This window comes from Ascaphus truei, chromosome 6 (genome assembly GCF_040206685.1).
Source record: "Ascaphus truei isolate aAscTru1 chromosome 6, aAscTru1.hap1, whole genome shotgun sequence".
Taxonomy (NCBI): Eukaryota; Metazoa; Chordata; class Amphibia; order Anura; family Ascaphidae; genus Ascaphus; species Ascaphus truei.
In genome coordinates this window covers 85,973,396-85,993,861 of record NC_134488.1, presented here as the reverse complement: position 1 = coordinate 85,993,861, position 20,466 = coordinate 85,973,396, and the positions used below count along the sequence as shown (strand labels likewise).

The following is a 20,466-nucleotide window of genomic DNA, read 5'->3' as shown; positions in this document are numbered from 1 at the left end:
TTGCAAATATACAAGGTGCAGTTAAATTGTCTGACTGGATCATGAGACTTGCAGTCACATATATCAAGAAGCAACGAGAAACAAGAAGTCTGTCTTCTGAAACAGTCTCTTCCCATTTTCAGCTGTACTGAGCAACACAGAGGATCTAACAGTGATACATATTCCAGGGCAAAACAATCAGTTGGAAGATTATAAACGCAGGGGAATGTGCCCTATAGCAGATCATTTCTTCTCACAACTCGTGCAGGAGTTGGGGTTACCACAAATAGACCTCATGACCACAGCCTTAAACAACAAGGTAACAAAATTCTACTCAAGTGAATTTCATCCAACAGCAACTTACACAGATGCTCTCGCTGTCAGGTGAAACCTTCACCTAGCGTACATATTCCCTCTGATACCCTTGATTCGAAGTACTTCTCCACACACCAGTAGAGAATCCCGTTCTGTGGAAAGAGCTTGTATTGATTATGAATGTTGGTAAGAGCAGGGGTTTTCCAATTGTTGACAATGAAATTCCTCACAGTTCACTTTGTGCAGATCAGTCATTGTAAGCAGATGGGCTCTGAAGGTTGGTCTGTGACAGGCTGCTTTTTAATACATGGATAAACAGGACTCCGTTGGTATTAAGCTGAGAAGGCAAAATACAAAATCTCCTTGGCACAGATAATAATCAAGTTTCTGAATGTTTTGTATAATATGGGTTGTATATTCTGATTGAAGAATTATTTTTAAAAAGCAATGTATAGACCAGTGGTTTAGAGCCTTTCCTTGGTTAAGGAACCCTAAGTGAAATTCTGGAACCCCCAACCATCTCTAATAGCGCGTCTGTGATCAGGTGTATTGTAAATTCTTCTATATTTGTTAATTTTTCAAATGACCAGAAAATTGCAGGGAACCCCTTAATTATGACCGGGGAATCCAAAGGTTCCCAAGAACCCTGGTTGAAAAACACTGGTACAGATACTATAATTACACTATAAAATGCAAGCTGACTATTTTTTAGTGTGTATAAGAATATTCCTCTCTATATATGTGGTTACATAATCTGTCGGTAAGAGTGCCTGACAATCCTTTTTTTTTTTTTCTTCTTCTTCTTCTTCTTTAGGCTAGAGCTACTGTTTTTTTTTTTTTTTTGTAATGTTTAACACTCCATAGATGGAGGAATAATTAGAAGTATAGAAAATTGTTGGGTTTTTTTCTCTCGTACAAAGTTATATAGAAGAGCACTTGGATTACTACTGTTTAGCTCAAAATGTAATTTAATAGTAGTTTTTTTTTTAAATATATATACAGTACTGTGTATAATACTTATTGTGTGTGCGGTGTTGTAGAGTAGAATTTCCATACACAATGGATCCGTGCCCTGAAGAAATTACAATATGGGTAATTTGACAGATACCAGAAGTCCAAACAGTTTGTCAATGGGTTTGGATCAAAGTTCTCTGAAATGACAGAGCAGAGCCTTTTATTGTTACGCCATTGAATATCTCTGGGGGGGGGGGGGGGTTACTAGCAGACCCTGCTAACTATTGCACAGTGCATGATGAACAGCTCTACACACAATTTAACATGTGTTCTGTATATAGTGTTGCCACTGACTCCTATTATTGCTTTATAGTGCAAAATGCTTGAATCACAGTTGACTCTCTAGATCAAGGGTGTGAGATTTGCTTTTGGGGGGGGGCACCGCAGTTACAGGGTCCTGAACTCTCCCCCAGGGCATTTAAATTAAATGCCGGGGGACCGTGCGATGCCTCTGTAACTAACTTACCCACGTGTCATTTGACGCCAGTGCCGAGGTCTGGGAGGGGGGGAGGCGTGCAATCAGGGCAGACAGGGAGGCGTAGGAGAAAAAGATTGTGCACTCCTGCTGTAGATAATGCATTTCCACAAGATAGGACAATACCATTTTGATATGTTCAGGATAGAAACATATACTTTGCCATATGTTTCACTACACCATTACATAAAGGGCCTGTGGCACAAATTTGTGTAGATTCTCTAGCTTAAACATTTTTCTATACTATGAATATATAAAACTTCTAGAAGTAACAATAAGAGTATCAAACTTGTCCAGTACTGTTTTTCACCACCTTCTTGCTCCCGTTGCCAACATTGTGGAAACAAATATGATGGCCGGCCATTTGTCTTTGAATCTGACCATTGATCTATTGTTTTTGTGCTTGCTTCCAGTTTCTTTACTACAAACTGTGTCATGCAGTTTTCGTCTCGTGGAATACGCCCAGGCCTCACGACCATGATGGCACGGCATCTAGACAAGAACACCATTGGTTATTTACAATGGCGTTGGGGAATCCAGTCTGCTATGAACACCAGTATTGTTCGAGACACAAAGACCAGCCACTTTACAATGGCATTCCAGGTAAGACACAGACAACCTAATTTAATTCTTATAAAACATGTGGTTCAGAAATGTCCCAGGACAGGAACTCTGTGTCACATTCCAGAGAGAACTCTCTTTTTATAATGGAAAGCAAAATCAGCTGGCTGTTTACAATCCCTGTGAGGAGATTACAGTTAATAATTACATATGCTCACGCTCCGAAAGGATTGTACATACACTCTCTCCCCCACTGTGTGCAGTATTCAGTTACCTGTAACGGACTGAAAACCTACATGCAAGATGTGAATAAACGCTGCACTTTTTTCTGCACTGAATTTTGTCTTGGGAAGTTTATTCCACTCTCTTAAGATGAATTTAAGACATAGTATAATTAAAACCCGAATGACTATAACAGTTAAATTAATGCTTTAAGCAATTCAATTATACTTTTTAATAAATGTACATTTAATTATTCCTTTTTGAGCAATTTTGGCTGATGCATAATTTTGCATACTCATAAATATGAGAGTAGATTGCATTAAAAATACTAATGTAAAACAATTCTTGTAAACTTTTATGAAAAGTTTCTGTGCAGTTTCACGGCAAGAGGTTTTTCCATTTCCTTTTTTATGGGAGCATATGCCATTGACAGATAAGCACCACTAGCAGAATTAGAACATCACTTGTCCTCCCTTCGGTACAGTATAGCAGGAGCTGATAGAGAGTTCTTTTTGTTTTAATGCAAAGATAGCTGAATAGCAGGCCACTGTTAATCATACAATAAAATTGCTTAGAAGTACATTTTCAAAGGGAAAACTAAACGTAAACAGAGATTTTTCTCTAGTGAATCTCTCAGTGCTGTTTGTAAACATATTCTTAAACAGTGTCCTCTCTAGCATCTAACTTAAGTGATATTTAATCTCCTTCCCAGCTGGTTTTACCCGTACAGTTACAATTTCAATTAAAAAAGAAACTCTATAGCTGAATTAACATTTTAATCCGTTTGGTATTTAGTGCATTTGTTAAACGTGTGTGTGTGTGTGTGTGTGTGTGTGTGTGTGTACGAGTGCGTAAACAAACACACACACACAACACTGGGGGAGAATCAGATGCTCACTGTGATGGTCTGCTACATCAATCTGTGTATTATAAATACAACTATATGTAGTTCTAAATGTATTGTTATGCGTGGTATAATACAGGAGTGGCCAACTCCAGTCCTCAAGGGCCACCACCAGGTAAGGTTTTAAGGATTTCCCTGGAGCCACTGATTGAGCCACCTGTGCTGAAGCCGGGATATCCTTAAAATCTGTCCTGTTGGTGAACCCTTGAGGATTGGAGTTGACCACTCCTGGTATAATACAACAGCAAGTTTACATCAGGGAAGACCACAAAAGGCTTCTGCCTGCCTCTTTCCCAGAAAGATCTATTTCTTGTTGGAACTGCAATGAGGCACCGAAATAAACACACACAGCTCTGCAATCCCGGGGGAGAAATTACCTTGTTTCCGGTAGCCTGTTCAATTTCACTTATTTCCAGGAAGCTTTTATCATTAGGGGCCACTCTTGGTTTTAATCAAAGTTTTGATCGTGTCATTTACTTCTTTATTTTTCATATTGGGTATAAATGTCTCTTGTTGGGAGGTAGTTTCCCTCAAATACGACTCAAAAATGTCAGTGATATGTCTGTTAAGATGATACAATAAATGGCAATAAATGTTTTGTCGTTTTCAGCTGGGGATCCCCCATTCCTTCATGATGATTAGTTACCAGCACAAATTCCAGGATGAAGAACAAACTCGGCTGAAGGGATCAATCAAGTAAGTGTTAGGTTGAAAAAAGTGAAGGAAAAGCAGGCATGTTTCACAGAGGCTGTGGGGTATGTATTGGGCACAACTTGTCCTGGATTTTATTTGCTATTGTTTTGGCCCCTGCACTGCTACTGTCACATTGTTTTTAAGAGTCAGTATCTTTACTCACTGAGACACTTCTTCTCCCTAGCATGGGGCTGCATTACTATTACTATTGATTCTGTAGAGTTCTCAGAGGTACTTAGGACAATATGGACTTTTAATGCGGAATAGCTAGGCTCTAAAGGGTGAGCTTCTCAATTTAATTGAACTTGTACCGATACATTAACTGGTATTTATAATGCAGCATTGTCTCTCTTAGTTTTGTTTATTTCCCTTTGCGATGTTTCCACTCTGACACTACAGACAATGAATTCAATTTAAATATTTCTCCTAATGTATGACTTGATCACCGTTTTTTCCTGATGTGTTTATTGTAGGGCAGGTTTCTTTGGGACAGTGGTGGAATATGGTGCAGAAAGAAAGATTTCTACACACAGTGTTTTAGGAGCCACAGTCAGCATTGGCGTGCCACAGGGTGTATCTTTAAAAATCAAGTAAGTAGTTACCAGTGGCATAGTGTCTAATATCTTCTCGTATGATGTGTGAGAAATTGCTACATGGCCGGCTTGTAGGGCCACCTATATTGAGTGGTCATGTATAAATTGTAAACATTAAATCATTTTAACTCCAACAAGATGTTTACATTATCCAATTAAAGTGTGTGCCCGTATATAAAGCTTCCAAATATCGTGTTTTAACCCAGGACAGGCAGTTTGCACAGGTCTGTGTATAGGCAATACTATTGTAGGTCAAGGATATTTATAAATGCCTAAAACTGTGTTTAGCTGAAGAATCACAGCTTCCATTTTTACAGCACCCTTCAATTATGTCTAGATAATAATGGCTCACTTAAACGTGTCTCTATTATGCCCTACAAAAATGTATTTTCTTTGCGCATGCGCAAGACACGCATAATATTAAATCTATTGTTAATAGCACGCTCAATATGATTTCTCTAAATGAAGGAAAGTGCAGCCTTACGCTCTCTGACACAGTTTTTCAAATTGCAACATTCTGAGTTGACGCTTATGAGGAATCCCCAGTTGCCAGTAAAATAGCTTTACATATATCTGGAGGGGACTCTCCAGATATATGAAAAAATATATATATATACAAAAATAGTGCAGACGTGCTAATAGCGAAGATTAAATAGTGATGTGTGTGCAAATGCCCAATCACGTGATGGTAAATAATTCAGGCGTGTATCAGATATTACTGATCAGGAACTGATGGGATGAATCAAATCTGGACCTCCCAAAGGGATACTAAAGAAGAAGAAAAAGGACACAGTACAGATCAATTTATATTAACATAAAATACAAGGGCAGTGGAGCTCCACCAACTCACATGCTCCTAGTAACAGGAAATGTTACCTCTCAGGGTCCCGCTGCAACAGCGTCTCGATGGAGATCGCTGTTCAAGTTTTTGTGCTGGTCTTTTCTGTGATGTTGGGAAACATCTCCTTAATCAGCTGCATTTCTCTTGTATGGTGAAAATGATACTTAATCACTATTTATAGTTTTCGCTTTAATATTTATTATACCATTTATATCACAATTGTGTTAACTGAAGGTGATACTTAGTTGGCACTTTTTACTTTTTTTGCAATACAGGTAATAGAAATGTAGTTTAAGGCTAGGAGATTGAGATTTGGACCGGTGCAGATTCCCCCCACTACCACCTTTTTGTTCCTTGGAGTAGATGCCTATAGATGTTACATAAAGTAATAAACAAACAATGATGTAACTAATTTCCTTACATAACTGCAATCACACTGAAAAGAAAAAGTTTAGCTGTTTTTTTGTTTTTCCAAAACAAGAGATTTATTTAGCAACACAGGGAATCTACTGAAAGTAGCGTGTCTGTGTTTCCTTTACCCTTAGCCACCATGTCTCAGTCATACGCCCCGTGAAGGGGGAAGGAGGCGTTGCCTATATAAGGTCTGGTTTAAGTAGTGGCGTTACACAGAAGGAAGAAGTGTATCATTTTACCATGTTTACATACTAGCTAAAGTTATTCAAAAACACTCCCCAGATTTAGGGGTCCTAAAGTCCCCATTGATTTCTATAGGCCACTTGAGACAATTTAGAATTACCCCTTTAATTCCCCCTAACAATGACTGTCACGGGAAACCAGACTATTACACCGGGATCGAAACACCAGACAGAACGTAATCTGAGCTCACCAGAAACAGGGTTTCAGGGACTCTTAGCTCGGTGCTGGACACTGCCAAAGTAAGATTACCCAGGATGCCTTCCACGATTAATCAGTGTTACAAGATCCCAGTGACTTGGGATCACTGCCTCTCGGCTCTCCGTTCGTATTTCCAGTTAATCTCGGACACCGAGACTAACCACGAACAACTGTGGAACTCTGATCGGCTTAGAACTCTTGCATCCATCTGAGAGCATGGAAACCCATGTGCTGACCAATCGGAGACCGAGGGCTCGCCCGAGACGGACCAATCATGATTGGGGGCTGGTACAGTTTTGTAGGACGGCCGTGGGAGAGGGAAATAGGAACTGGCCGACAGGGCTAGGACCCATGTATGCTCTCAGGCCTTGGCTCCATACCTCCCGCAGGCCGAGATGCCTCACTGCTGGGGAGAGAATAATACTCTGGCTTTGAAATGTGTACTTTCCCAGCAGGTGGGCGCGTCTCTGCCCAACTTCACTTTCTCACACAACATTACAACTGGCCCAATACAATAGACCAGGGGAGCGCAAACTTTTGTTGCTGCGCCCCCCTGTCTTTCTTGCCCCGGCTCTTGCACCCCCACCTACCTTACATCCGCGTCAAATGATGCTGTGGGGTCATGTGACATCACGTCACGTGACGTCATATGGCACTGCGGTGTCATTTGATGCCGCGTTGCCATAGCCGGCTGAATCCCGGTAAGTGGAGTGTTGCAGGGGCCTCACACGATCCCCCTGCATTTAATTTAAATGCCTTGGGGAAGAGTGCGGAGCCTATGCAACCGCCCGCACCCCCCAGAAAAATCTCCCAGGGGCGCACCCCTGCAATAGACAGTCCCTGATGCATTGTATGCTGGCCTCACTGAGTAAATCATGGCCCCAGCATACAATGAATCCTACAGAAAATACACCAAACACAAAATAAACTTGATGTTACAGATGATTGAGCAAAGCTATATTAACTGGGATTGGCTGCCATTTTGGCTGCCCTGAGATGGCTACACTGACCCTATACCTGTGCCGCCACCTTGTGGCAGGTAGGTGCACCAGATGGCTTAGACTTCAATATACTGAGCTGGGCTGCCTCTACCATCACTGACCATGATTCATTTTGATGCATAACACCAGCAAAGATGTTAGCTTCACAACACACACACAAATACTTAAATTATGTATACCTTCTCCAATTTTCTGCATCATTAGATCCTCTCCTCTTTTCTGTCTCTACTCTTTCCTGTCCTGACTTTGCATCCTCTCTCTACATCAGTACACTTTCATCAGACCTCCACACGACACCTCAGAAACTTTAAGCCACAACTATGACACACTAACTGAACCCCCCAAAAGTGCTCCCGCAGTGCTGTACCTCACTGGAGTAAATTCCACTCTAAAGCAGATTTCCTCCTTTACAAATGTATACTTTCCTCTTACAACTGCCATTTAACTCTGTTCTTCTCACCTCGCTCTGCTTTTCTCATAGTGAACTACTGCATTTGGCTTTCAGTATCTCTATGCTAACGGCATCCAAATCTACCTCTCCGGTCCTCTTCCCTTCAATGTCAGGTGTCACTGTCTCTCTCTTCCTTGTTGTGCCACCCCTACCATAGATATCCAAAACAGAGCTCCTAATCTTTCCCCCCCTACACCACAAATTATTCTTGCTGTAAAGAACTCCACATTGCTGTCAACACTTTAAGCCCATTGCATAGGGTTCATGTTTGACTCCAGCGTCTCCTTCATATCTTGCATCCAGGCCTTCCGTTCCTGACATCTCCACCCACTAATAACACAACCACAATTTGTATTCACTCATGTCCCGCCTCGATTACAGCAACCACCTGCTAGTTGGCATTTCTCTCATCCAATTGTTCCCACTCCAATCCCTCTAAAAGGCTACTGCCAAACTCCTCTACCTCACTCACCACTCTTCATCTGCTGCTCCACTATGCACATCCTTACACCGGCTATCCTCTATAATTACATTTAAAATCCTAGCTCGACATACAAAGCCCTCAACAATGCCCCCCTCCCCCTTTACTTCTCATGCCTCGTCTGCAAATTTTCCCATAAATGCCCCTCCTGTCCTGACCATGACCTATGCCTCTCCCCTTCTCACGTTATCTCTCAAGGCTCCCATGCTGCACCCTATATCTGTAATTCCCTACCACACACATTCAGACTCTCCCCCAGCTTTCAAGATTGTAAATGCTCCCAGAAAACTTCTGAGACATCCACACACCTCAAACTCTATCCTGAGGCATACTCAGGCTTGCAATGAGCAGCGACTTATACCTTATGTCAGGGGGGCGGGAGATTTTTCTGGGGGGGCGAGGGCGGTTGCAGGCGCCCCACGCTCTTCCCCAAGGCATTTAAATTAAATGCCGGGGGACCGTGTGAGGCCCCTGCAACACTCCACTTACCGGGATTCAGCCAGCTGTGTGACGCGTCGCCATGGCAACGTGGCATCAAATAACGCTGCGGGCCATGTGACGTCACGCATAAAATGACACCGCGGGTCACATGACGTCACATGACCCCGCAGCGTCATTTGATGCGGATACAAGGTGGGGGGAGGGTGTGAGAGCCGGGGCAAGGAAGACAGGGGGCGCAGCAGCACAAGTTTGTGCTCCCCTGCCTTATGTTACAGCTGAGCCCCTTATTCTCGTAGTCTCATGACCAGGGCCCTTCATGTCTGTCGTAATTTGTTCTTATTTTGTATGTCATTCTGTTTATTATCTGTATGTCATTCCCACACTGTTCCAGGCTATGGAATATGTTGACATTTTATAAATCAATTATGATAATACAATATGCAAGGAGCTCCCGGTTCAGTCTTTAGTTTAAATCTATTTCACGTTCTGCCACTAGAGGGAAACACTGTTTCATATATATATATATATATATATATATATATATATATATATATAAGAAATAACATTACCAAATATGACATTGTTTTCAAGCAAACTATAAATAAATACAATCTGTTCTATGCAAATCTCGTGCACTGGTGCCTTGAAAACTGAGAGTTTTCATAGGTTCTGTCAAATATGCTGATTACGACATTACTGTACCTCGACTGTCTCTATAATATCTATAGTTCTTAGGTTATTGAAAGTAATTTAGTTGCGTGTGTTTCAGCACATTGCTGAGCATTGCTTTGCAGATCTTTCTATGAAAACGGGGAAAAGAGGCTGGTGTTTAAACCAACCAGTGACTCTCTATTAGATGTGCAAATATTGAAAGCCTTGAGATACTGTATAGCGTGAAGTCATTTATAGGGAGAGTTAACATTCATTGCAGTGTATAAATAACAGGTTCTTGTTTTCTTTTCACCAGTCTGCCGACAGTTAGTAATAATCTGTTTCTGTTCTTCTTTGTTCTAGGTTAAATAGAGCTAGTCAGACATATTTCTTTCCTATCCACCTGACAGATCAGCTTCTGCCGAGTGCTGTGTTTTATGCCACCGTGGGCCCTCTTGTTATCTATGTGGCCATGCATAGGCTTATTATCAAACCTTACCTCAGTGCTCAGAAAGAAAAGTGAGTATGTCCAAGGGAGCGTCAAATAATTCACCAAGGCAGTTCTCGTGTATGCATGGAAATAATGTTTGATTTCTCTTTTAATTGGTTGGTCCAAAACGTGGAGTCTTCCCAAACTCAAAACCCAAATCCACCCCATTGTGTATGTGTGTGTGTGTGTTGCCAGGTGGCTTGTCCCAAAATACTGGACAAAATGGTGAAAGATGCGACGAGCGCGAGAATCGTTGGTGGGGAAAGAATGTTATTTATACGTGACCTAACTATTGCATAATTTTTTTCTAAATTTCACTCCAAGTATTCACCAATTTATTTTCTGTTTTGTAAAAAAAAAATCTGAGGGGGGGGGGGGGGGAAGTCTTGGGAGGGAGTGCCCTTCCAAGAATTTTTTTTAGGAAATAGTATATGAAATAGTGCACATTGGTGCATGCTTGGAGTGAAATTTACAACAAATAACGTAATGATTAGATCATTTATAAATAACTTACCTGCAGTCATACTGTACATGGCGAGTAATACTGATCTTAATGCTCCTCCCCAAATTCCAAGATTGTTGCACCCCTCCTCATCCTCTCTCCCCCTTATTCTCTCACCCTATCACCCTCCCATCATCCTCTCACCCCCTCTCCCTTTATCCTCTCACCCCCTCTCCCTTCATCCTCTCACCCCCTCTCCCTTCATCCTCTCACCCCTCTCCCTTCATCCTCTCACCCCCTCTCCCTTCATCCTCTCACCCCGTCTCCCTTCATCCTCTCACCCCCTCTCCCTTCATCCTCTCACCCCCTCTCCCTTCATCCTCTCACCCCCTCTCCCTTCATCCTCTCACCCCCTCTCCCTTCATCCTCTCACCCCCTCTCCCTTCATCCTCTCACCCTCTCCCTTCATCCTCTCACCCCCTCTCGCTTCATCCTCTCACCCCCTTCCTTCATCCTCTCACCCCCCCTCCCTTCATCCTCTCACCCTCTCCCTTCATCCTCTCACCCCCTCTCCTTTCATCATCCTCTCATCCCACCTCCCTTCATCCTCTCTAACTCCTTCATCCTCTCATCCCCCCTCCCTTAATCCTCTCTCATCCCCCTCCCTTCATCCTCTCACCCCTTCTCCCTTCATCCTCTCACCCCTTCTCCCTTCATCCTCTCACCCCTTCTCCCTTCATCCTCTCACCCCTTCTCCCTTCATCCTCTCACCCCCTCTCCCTTCATCCTCTCTCACCCCCTCCCTTCATCCTCTCACCCCTTCTCCCTTCATCCTCTCACCCCTTCTCCCTTCATCCTCTCACCCCTTCTCCCTTCATCCTCTCACCCCTTCTCCCTTCATCCTCTCACCCCCTCTCCCTTCATCCTCTCACCCCCCTCCCTTCATCCTCTTACCCTCTCCCTTCATCCTCTCACCCCCTCTCCTTTCATCATCCTCTCATCCCATCTCCCTTCATCCTCTCTCATCCCCCCTCCCTTCATCCTCTCACCCCCGTTCCCTTCATCCTCTCACCCCCCCTCCTTGTCATTATCACCCCCAAAGGACAGCCAGAGAAAACACGCACGCACACACAAAACAGTACAAGTACAAATACACACAACAGGACAAATACACACAGGATACAGGACACAGCCTCACCTCTCTCTGCTCCATGCTTTTCCTCCGCTCTTTGGCCCCACCCCCAAGGCTCCTGCCACCTCCTCTTCATTGGCTGCTACTGTGTAATGCAGCCAATCGGGATGGAGGAAGCTGCCCAGCCCTATTGCCGCAGCAGCAGCCGCCTGCTCTTTCCCTTCTCGGGGGAAATCCCGCGATTCCAGCCGCCCCGCCGACATGTTACTAAGTCTGGAGAGGTAATACCGGACACATACATGTATTAACTCATTTTTTTACCGGACAGAGTAACAAAATACCGGACACCTGGCAACGTGTGTGTGTGTGTGTGTGTGTGTGTGTGTGTGTGTGTGTGTGTGTGTGTGTGTGTGTGTGTGTGTGTGTGTGTGTGTGTGTGTGTGTGTGTGTGTGTGTGTGTTTTGTCATTTGGGGTGTTACTGGGGTGTGACTAAAATGTATATAAGAGACAAAAAGGGCCCAATGTTCTATCCGATGACAAATTGTTTAGTACATTAATATGTATTTTATCTATAGTCATACTTCATAAATATCGATCATTTAGTTCAATACATAATGTCTTATGTATTTCTTTCACTGCAGAAAGAGACAAAGAAGCTACAATTCTGCAGCTAAATGGGTGGGGTGTGTGACATACATGCGGTGCCTGAAGGATACACAGAATACATAATAGAGTTTTATATTGGTAGTGTAGGACCTACTAAGATTGGTCTACCCGGGCCGGGATTGTTGGCTTAATATATTTGTGCCAGTATTCAACTAAAATGACCATATTTATGAAGTATGAAATATAGATAAAATACATATTCATGCACTAAACTATTTGTCGTTGGATGTAACATTGCAGCCTTTTTGTCTCTTGTATAAACCATTTCTCAGCTGGCAGTATTAAGTAATGTGCTTTAAAGAAATAGATAATGCAGTTTTAATTTCTTATATTTAATTACCGTTTCATTTCCAGAATGCGTTTTACTATATATGACGTATTGCTGTAGCATTATACAGAAATGAGTCACACAGTTAACACATAAATGACAAATTAATACAACTGTATAATTCACATTTCTATTTTATTGTAATATTAAATGCTAATTATAATTATTTGAATGAATTGCATTATATTTTTGTCAATTACTAGAGAGTTGGTAAAACAGAGAGAGAGCTCAGCAACTGATGTATTACAGAAAAAGCAGGAGGCAGAGGCTGCAGTAAGTACACCTACTAATTAAAATAAAATCAACTTCAATAAACTAGATTATTTGCAAATCATGAAGGAAGCGTTTAACCCCTTGAGTGTCATATTACCTACAATGCATTGCAAATCTGCCATTTAAAGCAGCCGTTCATGCAGGCCATTTTTTTTTTGCATATTTGTTTGTGCAAATGTTGTCATTTTGTTGCATAGGATTGAAGCAGGGGGTCTGCGGAGCTGATCCCCATTAATTTCAGCTCCGGGACCCCCTGCTTCCGGAGATAATTAATTCTGTAGGGGGCATCGGTAGCCACTCTGCTAGCAGGGATCACGTAATGGCGGAGTTTCAAAGCTCCCGCACCCTGTGGGCCAATAGGGAGCCGTGACATCATCAGGTGCGGCTTCCTATTGGCCCACGTGAAGCAGGCGTGTTAAACTTTGCCAAGATACCGGTACATCATACGGCGCTCTATCTCAGGAAGCCGGGGGTCCCTGGAGCTGAATGAATGGTGTGCAGCTCCGGAGACCCACTGCTTCAAAACTGTTAAACAAAACAATAATAATTTAAAAAAAAGCCTAAATTGCCATTTATTCATTAAAGTGTTAACATCAATATTATCCACCATGAATTATGTCAACCAACAATAAATTATACTTGCTTGCGCCATACAAGCCGTATAAATGTAGGACAAATATAGGCGTTTCTTCTCCTAAAATATGGAATTCATTACCCGTGGAGACAGTGATACATTCGATATCTTTAAGACAAGGTTGGACATCTTTTTAGAAAGGAAAGGTATACAGGGATATTTCAAATAAGTAAACACATTGGATAGGGGTTTTTGTTTGCCTTCCACTGGATCGATTGAAATCTGGGATGAGTATTTCTTTCAGCTAAATGTAGCATATGTTTAATGCTATGGACATATTTCTTTATTCAACCTCTACTAGGTACTGTAATTGTTGAGGAATTACTATATATTGTTGGACGTACTGGTTTGGAATTTAGTTTATATAAGTTTTTGTATCAATACTTTAAAAAAAGTTATTATGGGTAAAGAAAGTCCACCGTACATTAAGTAAAATACCACATGTGGTGCATTTGCATGTCTCTGGCAGGTCTGCAACCCTGTCACTTCCCACTATCACTTGGCAAACAGTGATTCCACTGCAGCCAGGGATACTGGCACTTTTTTTGACCCACCATAACTTTTTTAATGTCTGGTTAAACCAACATTCCAGCTTCACGTTGCATAGCCAGCAACCAACCTCGCACTGATGAGACCCAAAAGGGCAAATCAGCTGTCTGTGAGTGTGTTTACTGGCTATGCACTGCCCTAACCCGGGCTGTGCTGCAAAGCTGTGTAATGCGGCAGGCATATGTTCATAGGAGCCCATGTTAAAAGGGATTTGAAGCATAAGGTGACACTGCTCATTTGCATGTAATTTCCCAGAATTCCTGCCTGCATTGGAAGCATTGTATGTTAAGTAATAATGGGGAAAGACAGAGTTGCAGACCTATCTGAGACATGCAAATGCACCACAAGATGTATTTTTATTTATTGTATCAATACTTAAGATTCCACCCATTGAAATAATTGTCAGAGACATACAAGTCTAACAATTTCTTCTCATTTCCATATAATAAGCCAAGTTTTGTTAAGCTCTTATTATGCGTCATTTTATTTAGGTACGTTTGATGCAGGAGTCTGTTAAAAGGATCATTGAAACTGAAGAATCCAAAATGGGTAAAATCATAATTTTGTTTGTATCGAAAAAGTTATTCAGTTGCTCTTGCATGCAAATCATGCTCCTGCCCGAGTCCTTCCCACCCAGTCTCCTTATCTGGTCCTTCCAGTCCTTTACCTGTTATAGAAGTAACATCAGTACTGTCCTAAATTGTTAATTTAACCTGGTGAATCATTCTGAACTGCCATCTCTGGTGTCGGGTTACAATGTGGACCTTTTACACACTGAATCAGTGAATATAAGCTGTAAAAGACCTGGCGGTTTCCCCCTCTCCTCTAAACTCAAGTTTATTTAGAACATATAAGCATATGTCACCATGCTACGTTCATTCATAGTTATAATTTCAGTGTGGTCAGTTATTGCCTCCGTGCAACACGGCAAGTTGGGTTATCTTTAGTCAGTTTTACACTGAGAGACCATATTGTCTCTCAAGGTGACAGGGAACCCGGGTGTGTCGATTTGTTTCCCACTTGGGAAATAACACAAAAATATATTTATGGCAACAACTGTGTGTAATGAGCAAGGTATGTGGAGCTTATTGGGGAGGTCCTTCATATCCTTGGTATGAGATAACCTAGAATTGAGAGTTCTTGCATTCTACCCTTGTAAACCCTCTCAACCGCTCTGAAGTATAGTTTTTTCCACCCCTGCAGATGTGTGAAGGCTGTGGGAAGGTCTGTCTTTGTCAATAGGTGAACACAATATCAATAAGCGTAGTTTTCCCAAATATAGAGAGGGGGCAGAGTTCAAAAAGGGGTGTGCCAGAGCCTGTTTCCGAAGAGGAAGGGGATGTGACTTTGTGAATGGTTGCTTTTGAAAAAAAATGCATGTTACATTATAATACATTAAAAATGTAATTCAGAGTTGTTTAAAAAAAATGCTACAAGTATTTTTTCATAGTACAGAACTATTTTTTTTATTTTTATATATTAACACGTAGGATATTGCATGGTCTGCAGCTTTAATACAGTATCTTGTATTCTTAAATGTTTATTCCATGTCGAATTCATGACCTCATATTTTAATTTTTGCAGTTGGATCTTTTTTTAACACTGTCTCTGATGCTTCTGTACTGCTTGAAGCTCTTGCAGTATTTACAATTCTTAGAATCCGTGGTAGCTTTAAGTATGGTGACCACAATGGCACATATATTGTGTAAGCATGACATTAAATAAAGGATTTATATGTAATCTCAACCTCGTTTTTTCTTAAGGAGTGCAATTTTTACTATTTAGTGATTATATGTAATATGTGGGCAAGATGATGGTAACTGTTGTGCAATGCAGCTATATTAATGTGCAGGATCTGCAAAAGCAGCACGTGATTTATATTGTTATTATAGCTTGAACATTGTTAACAACAATGTCTTCAAAGGTACAAACTTGCTCAGCACTCAAAATATTAAAGATGATTATGCATTTGCTTGTTTTGCAGGCATGATAATACTAAATGCTTGGTATGGCAAATTTGTGACTGATCACAGCAGGAGAAATGAGAAGGTGAAAGTGATTGATGTGACTGTTCCCCTTCAATGTTTGGTGAAAGAGTCCAAACTAATCCTTACAGAAGCTTCAAAAGTAAGTAGAATCACAGGAACACAGGATGTCCACAATTCTCCCAAAGAGAACATATGTCTCTAAGCCCCACTGCAAATTGCCATTAACACCAGGTAAGAAGATACCACTTTAGGTTTTAATATAACACAGTTCATGTTGCTATTAGTGTAACACAGGGTGGTCCAAATTCAGTTTCCAAGGGCTACCAACCTGCTAGAATTTCAAGGCAATGCATAGCTCAAGCAATTTGCCTAAGTGATCATTGGAGACCGGGTTATGTTTTAATTGGAGAAATATTGAAAACCTGTATTGATCAAACTGTTTTAGCATGCTCTTATGTGTAAGGTTGTTCATTGCTTTTTAAAACAATATTATTTGAAAGTGTATATTTTGTCTTTCGATACATGTTTTCAATATGTGGAAGATGGATGTCAACCTGCACAGATAATACATATGAAAAATAAATAACGTAATGTGCCACGTTTTGCATCAGCCAGAGCAAGTCAGCATGGGCATGGATGGAAGAAGTAATTAATACATTATCCGATGTTACCCAGGCTATTGGTAATGGTCCAAAACCACACAAGAAATGTCTAAGATGAATAGCTGGTTTTGTGTTATCCGGGCATTTCATTACTAAAAGAAAAAAGTATCTGTTTATTTTACTCTATTAAGAAGTCATGGAAATACTGGAGGTTACTCACAATATAAATATTCTGTTAGAGAACTCGGAGGTACAGTAATTGGCTGTCCTATCTCTCTCTTTCTCTAAGGCTGGTCTGCCTGGTTTCTATGACCCCTGTGTTGGGGAAGAGAAGAGCCTGAAAATACTATATCAGTTCAGGGGAGCTCTCCACCAAGTGATGTCTGGTGATAACGAGCCCCTTAGGATACCAAAGCAATGTGAGTGGGTATTTATTTTTTCATTATCTGTCTGCTTCCTTTTTAGATCTGTTTGAATTCCAAGGATGCCCCTTGTTTGGTGCTCCTATAACACAGCCGACTACTACCAGCGAATAGATCTGCTTTTGAGGAACGTTTTTTGTTTATTTTTTTTTCGCTTTCATAGTTAAAAAAAATATATATATACATATATACACAAATAGATTTTACCAGATATGGGTCCGGGAAAAAACGAGACAGCACACAGCCAGAGAAATCCAGAAATGTTGTATTCAATAGAAATACATGGCTATTTGTCTATGTGCATATATGGGACAAGCATCAGTGGATTATCTGTTTACAGTGTGCCAACTGCCCTCTGCTCTTATATACATATATAGTAATCACAGAGGAATTGTGAAAAGTCATAGCTACCCAACAATCATTTATACCAGACTGCAAAATTAGATATTTGTTTAAGCCAATTAATTTCTTTAGAACGTTGAAAAAAAGATGGTGCTTCAGCTTGGCTGTTTTTGCCACTTTTTTTGCAATACATTTTCTGCATTAAATCTACAAAAAAGGTTGCTATACTTGACCAGTCCATAGCATATATTTTTTTTAAAGAATATCTATTTTCACACTTACAAAATGTCTCATTTATATCAAGAAGACAATTATACCAGAAATAGGTAATATAACATATTTAATATGTAATGTAAAACATCAGCTATCTTATATAATACGTGGGGGGTTTTTTGTTTCCTTTGTGAGGCTACTGTCAAAATAGTTTCCCCTGTTCACTTGTGTGCATAAGTTGTGTCCTGTATCATTTTCAAAGTTCCTTGTACAACGAAAGCCATTAACTGCACCGTTGGCAACTAGCAACCAAGCTACGTATTTGAAGAGGCCTGTGCTTGAATGCACATTGAATACAATCCGTACTCCTGTCTTGTGATGGGAGATCATTTGTAACACATTTTAATGAAAGATACATTTCCCACTATATTTTACATCTTATGTCCTTTAGAGCAGGTAGAAGAGCTTTCATTGAAGTTTATCTTTTGTACCTTTTATTTGCCTTTTGGTCGCATGGAAGATTCTGTGGTCATTAACATTTTAGAAAGGAAGATTCCTCCTCCGTCACAATGTAACAGACCATGCTAATCTCGTATCTTCACTGCAAACATGATTTTCAGTCTAGTAATCTTATCTTCTGTGCAATTTTACACACTAACTTCTGTTTCTCCCTTCGATCTTTTAGCTCACAAGATTGATGCGGATGGCTAACTTTTTTTTTTATGAGAACAACACTACTTAGAACTTGAATCAACCCAGGCTAAAAAACTCGTTTCCTTGGATCCTTCAAGCAAGAAGTCAGAAACAAGTTTTTATTTTTTATTATACCCATAGAAAGAGGCGTCGGACTAGTCTAGAAGTGGCCAACTCTAGCCCTCAAGGGCCACCACCAGGTGAGCTTTTTAGGATATCCCTGCTTCAGCACAAGTGTTTCAGTCATTATGACTGACACACCTGTGCTGAAGCAGGGATATTCTGAAAACCTGACCTGTTGGTGGCCCTTGAGGACTGGAGTTGGTCACTCCTGTACTAGTGCTTTGGTACCGACTACAAGCATACTGCGTCCTTGGGTTATAATGTGGCAAAGTTACAGGTGTTTTATGTGAGAACTACATGAGGATTAGTATTATGTATTGTTAACAAGAAAGAGCGCGGACTGAACTTTTTCACTATTATGTATTGTTACCCAATTTGTTGATCTTTGCAATATCAGTCATAGCTTATCTGTCCAACTAGTTGGCATTTCCTGACTTTGGCATTAAAATTGAAAAGCCTTGAAAGGAGACTTCTCCCTGTTGACTGAAAATATACCAGATGACATCTACTAACCAGATCCACTGGTGGAGGATCACTGCTCTGAATATTCCAATTAAATCACAGCTAAACCTATTTACTTTTACATTTGAAACATGCACTTTTTTTCTTTTTTTACAGATTTAAGGCTCATTTTTGACCTAGAAAATAAAACTTTAGGTTCTTTTTTTTTTTTTTTTTTTTAAACACTTGATGAAAAAAGTTTGTAAAACTCACTGAGCACCAGACAAAATATTCACAGATCCAGGTAATTGAAGAGCTGGCTGTGAGGCACAGGTACAGCAAAATGCGAGTGGGTAGACCCATATTTATTGAAAGAAAATATAGATTTTATTATACTTTTTAATTACATCTCAAGCTATTTGCTCGCTTATTGCTCTTCCCAAGTCATTATATATAGCACTTTCCTCCTATCAGACTTTGCATGTGACTGCTGATATGGTTGTGGATCAGACAATTTCATTTTAATGACCGCAATCCTGGCTTACTGACATTACCTTTCCTTTTGTTCATTTTTGTATTCACTGTTCCCTTTTCTATAGAACAGCTCAATGTATTTTGTTTAAACCAAGGCAAAACAATACCTCAGGGCTTCTCTTGTGATCTATAATATGCACACTATGATCCTTCGAGTCCAGGGTAGATTAAAAGATGTCACACATTCTGTGTATATATTAAAGGTGTCACTTGGTAGAGCCAGAGGGGTTTATCTTGTGTAATGTGGTAGAACTCATCAATTGCTACCCAAGAAATCTGATAACCCTGTATTGTGCCCCTTCATCTGCAAGGTAAGCTTTCCATGCTGGGAAACACATCCTGAAATTTAACAAAAGAGCTAATAAAACACCAGGAAAATGCATGAATAGCTAGTTCATTTTCTACTTCCAATGCCACAAAACGAAATAAATTATATGTGAATAAAACACTTTATTTTTGAGAGACTTGTTGATTCTAAACAACTGTGTCCTGCCTTAAAATCAAAAACAAGCAACATCCAACAAACAGCACACTAAGAGTACCAAACAAAACGGCTTCATTTGGTAAGATTAAGATAAGATTTTGGTAACAGAATTGGAGGTAGAAGTCTCTGGTATTGTCTATCAGTTATTGCAATGCTAATAATTGTTCTACAGCAGCGGTGCTCAAACTGGGGGGCGCGGGATTTTCTAAGGGGGGTGCGTGGTTGCAGAGCCCCCGTGCTTTCCCCCCAGGCATGTAAATTAAATGCTGGGGGAGTCGCGAGACCTCTGCAACTTCACTTACCTGCTCTCAGCCGGCTCTTCCCTGACACGTCGCCATGACAACCCAGCGTCAAATGACACCGCTGGGTGAAATGGCAAAGCGTCATATGACGCGTGGAGCCCGAGAGCAGGTAAAGAGAGGGGGTGTACACATGGGGGTCCGGAGACGAGAGGGGCGCGAACATAAAAGTTTGCGCACCCCCGTTCTATAGCATTAATATCGTATACAGTTCAGAGAGCTGTAAAACTTAAAGGCATGGAGAGTTCATGCTGTATAGTGCCTAAAAAATCTAAGTTTTGGTTACCATTGTCACGGGAGACCAGGACTAACAAACCAGGGATCAATTCGCCA

At 40.9% G+C, this 20,466-nt stretch overlaps 1 protein-coding gene and 1 long non-coding RNA gene across 3 annotated transcripts in view; one reads left to right on the top strand and one right to left on the bottom strand.

Annotated features, from left to right (window-relative positions):
* LOC142496511 (uncharacterized) overlaps positions 1-1,104 on the bottom strand; it is a 1,472-nt gene extending 368 nt beyond the window's left edge. The window contains exons 1-2 of the long non-coding RNA XR_012802025.1: positions 525-1,104; positions 344-446 (exon numbers count right to left, since the gene is read on the bottom strand). This is a non-coding gene — a long non-coding RNA (uncharacterized LOC142496511). The remainder of the gene's footprint in view (positions 1-343; positions 447-524) is intronic.
* The window catches only part of DNAJC11 (DnaJ heat shock protein family (Hsp40) member C11), a 134,993-nt gene extending 115,179 nt beyond the window's left edge, over positions 1-19,814 (top strand). For both annotated transcript variants that reach the window (XM_075605003.1, XM_075605004.1), the window contains 9 exons: positions 2,197-2,386; positions 4,081-4,166; positions 4,637-4,753; positions 9,841-9,996; positions 12,740-12,809; positions 14,484-14,541; positions 15,977-16,119; positions 16,872-17,001; positions 18,245-19,814. In XM_075605003.1, coding sequence (XP_075461118.1) covers positions 2,197-2,386; positions 4,081-4,166; positions 4,637-4,753; positions 9,841-9,996; positions 12,740-12,809; positions 14,484-14,541; positions 15,977-16,119; positions 16,872-17,001; positions 18,245-18,270 — 976 coding nt within the window. In that variant the 3' untranslated portion in view covers positions 18,271-19,814. The remainder of the gene's footprint in view (positions 1-2,196; positions 2,387-4,080; positions 4,167-4,636; positions 4,754-9,840; positions 9,997-12,739; positions 12,810-14,483; positions 14,542-15,976; positions 16,120-16,871; positions 17,002-18,244) is intronic.
* The last annotated feature ends 652 nt before the right edge of the window (positions 19,815-20,466 follow it).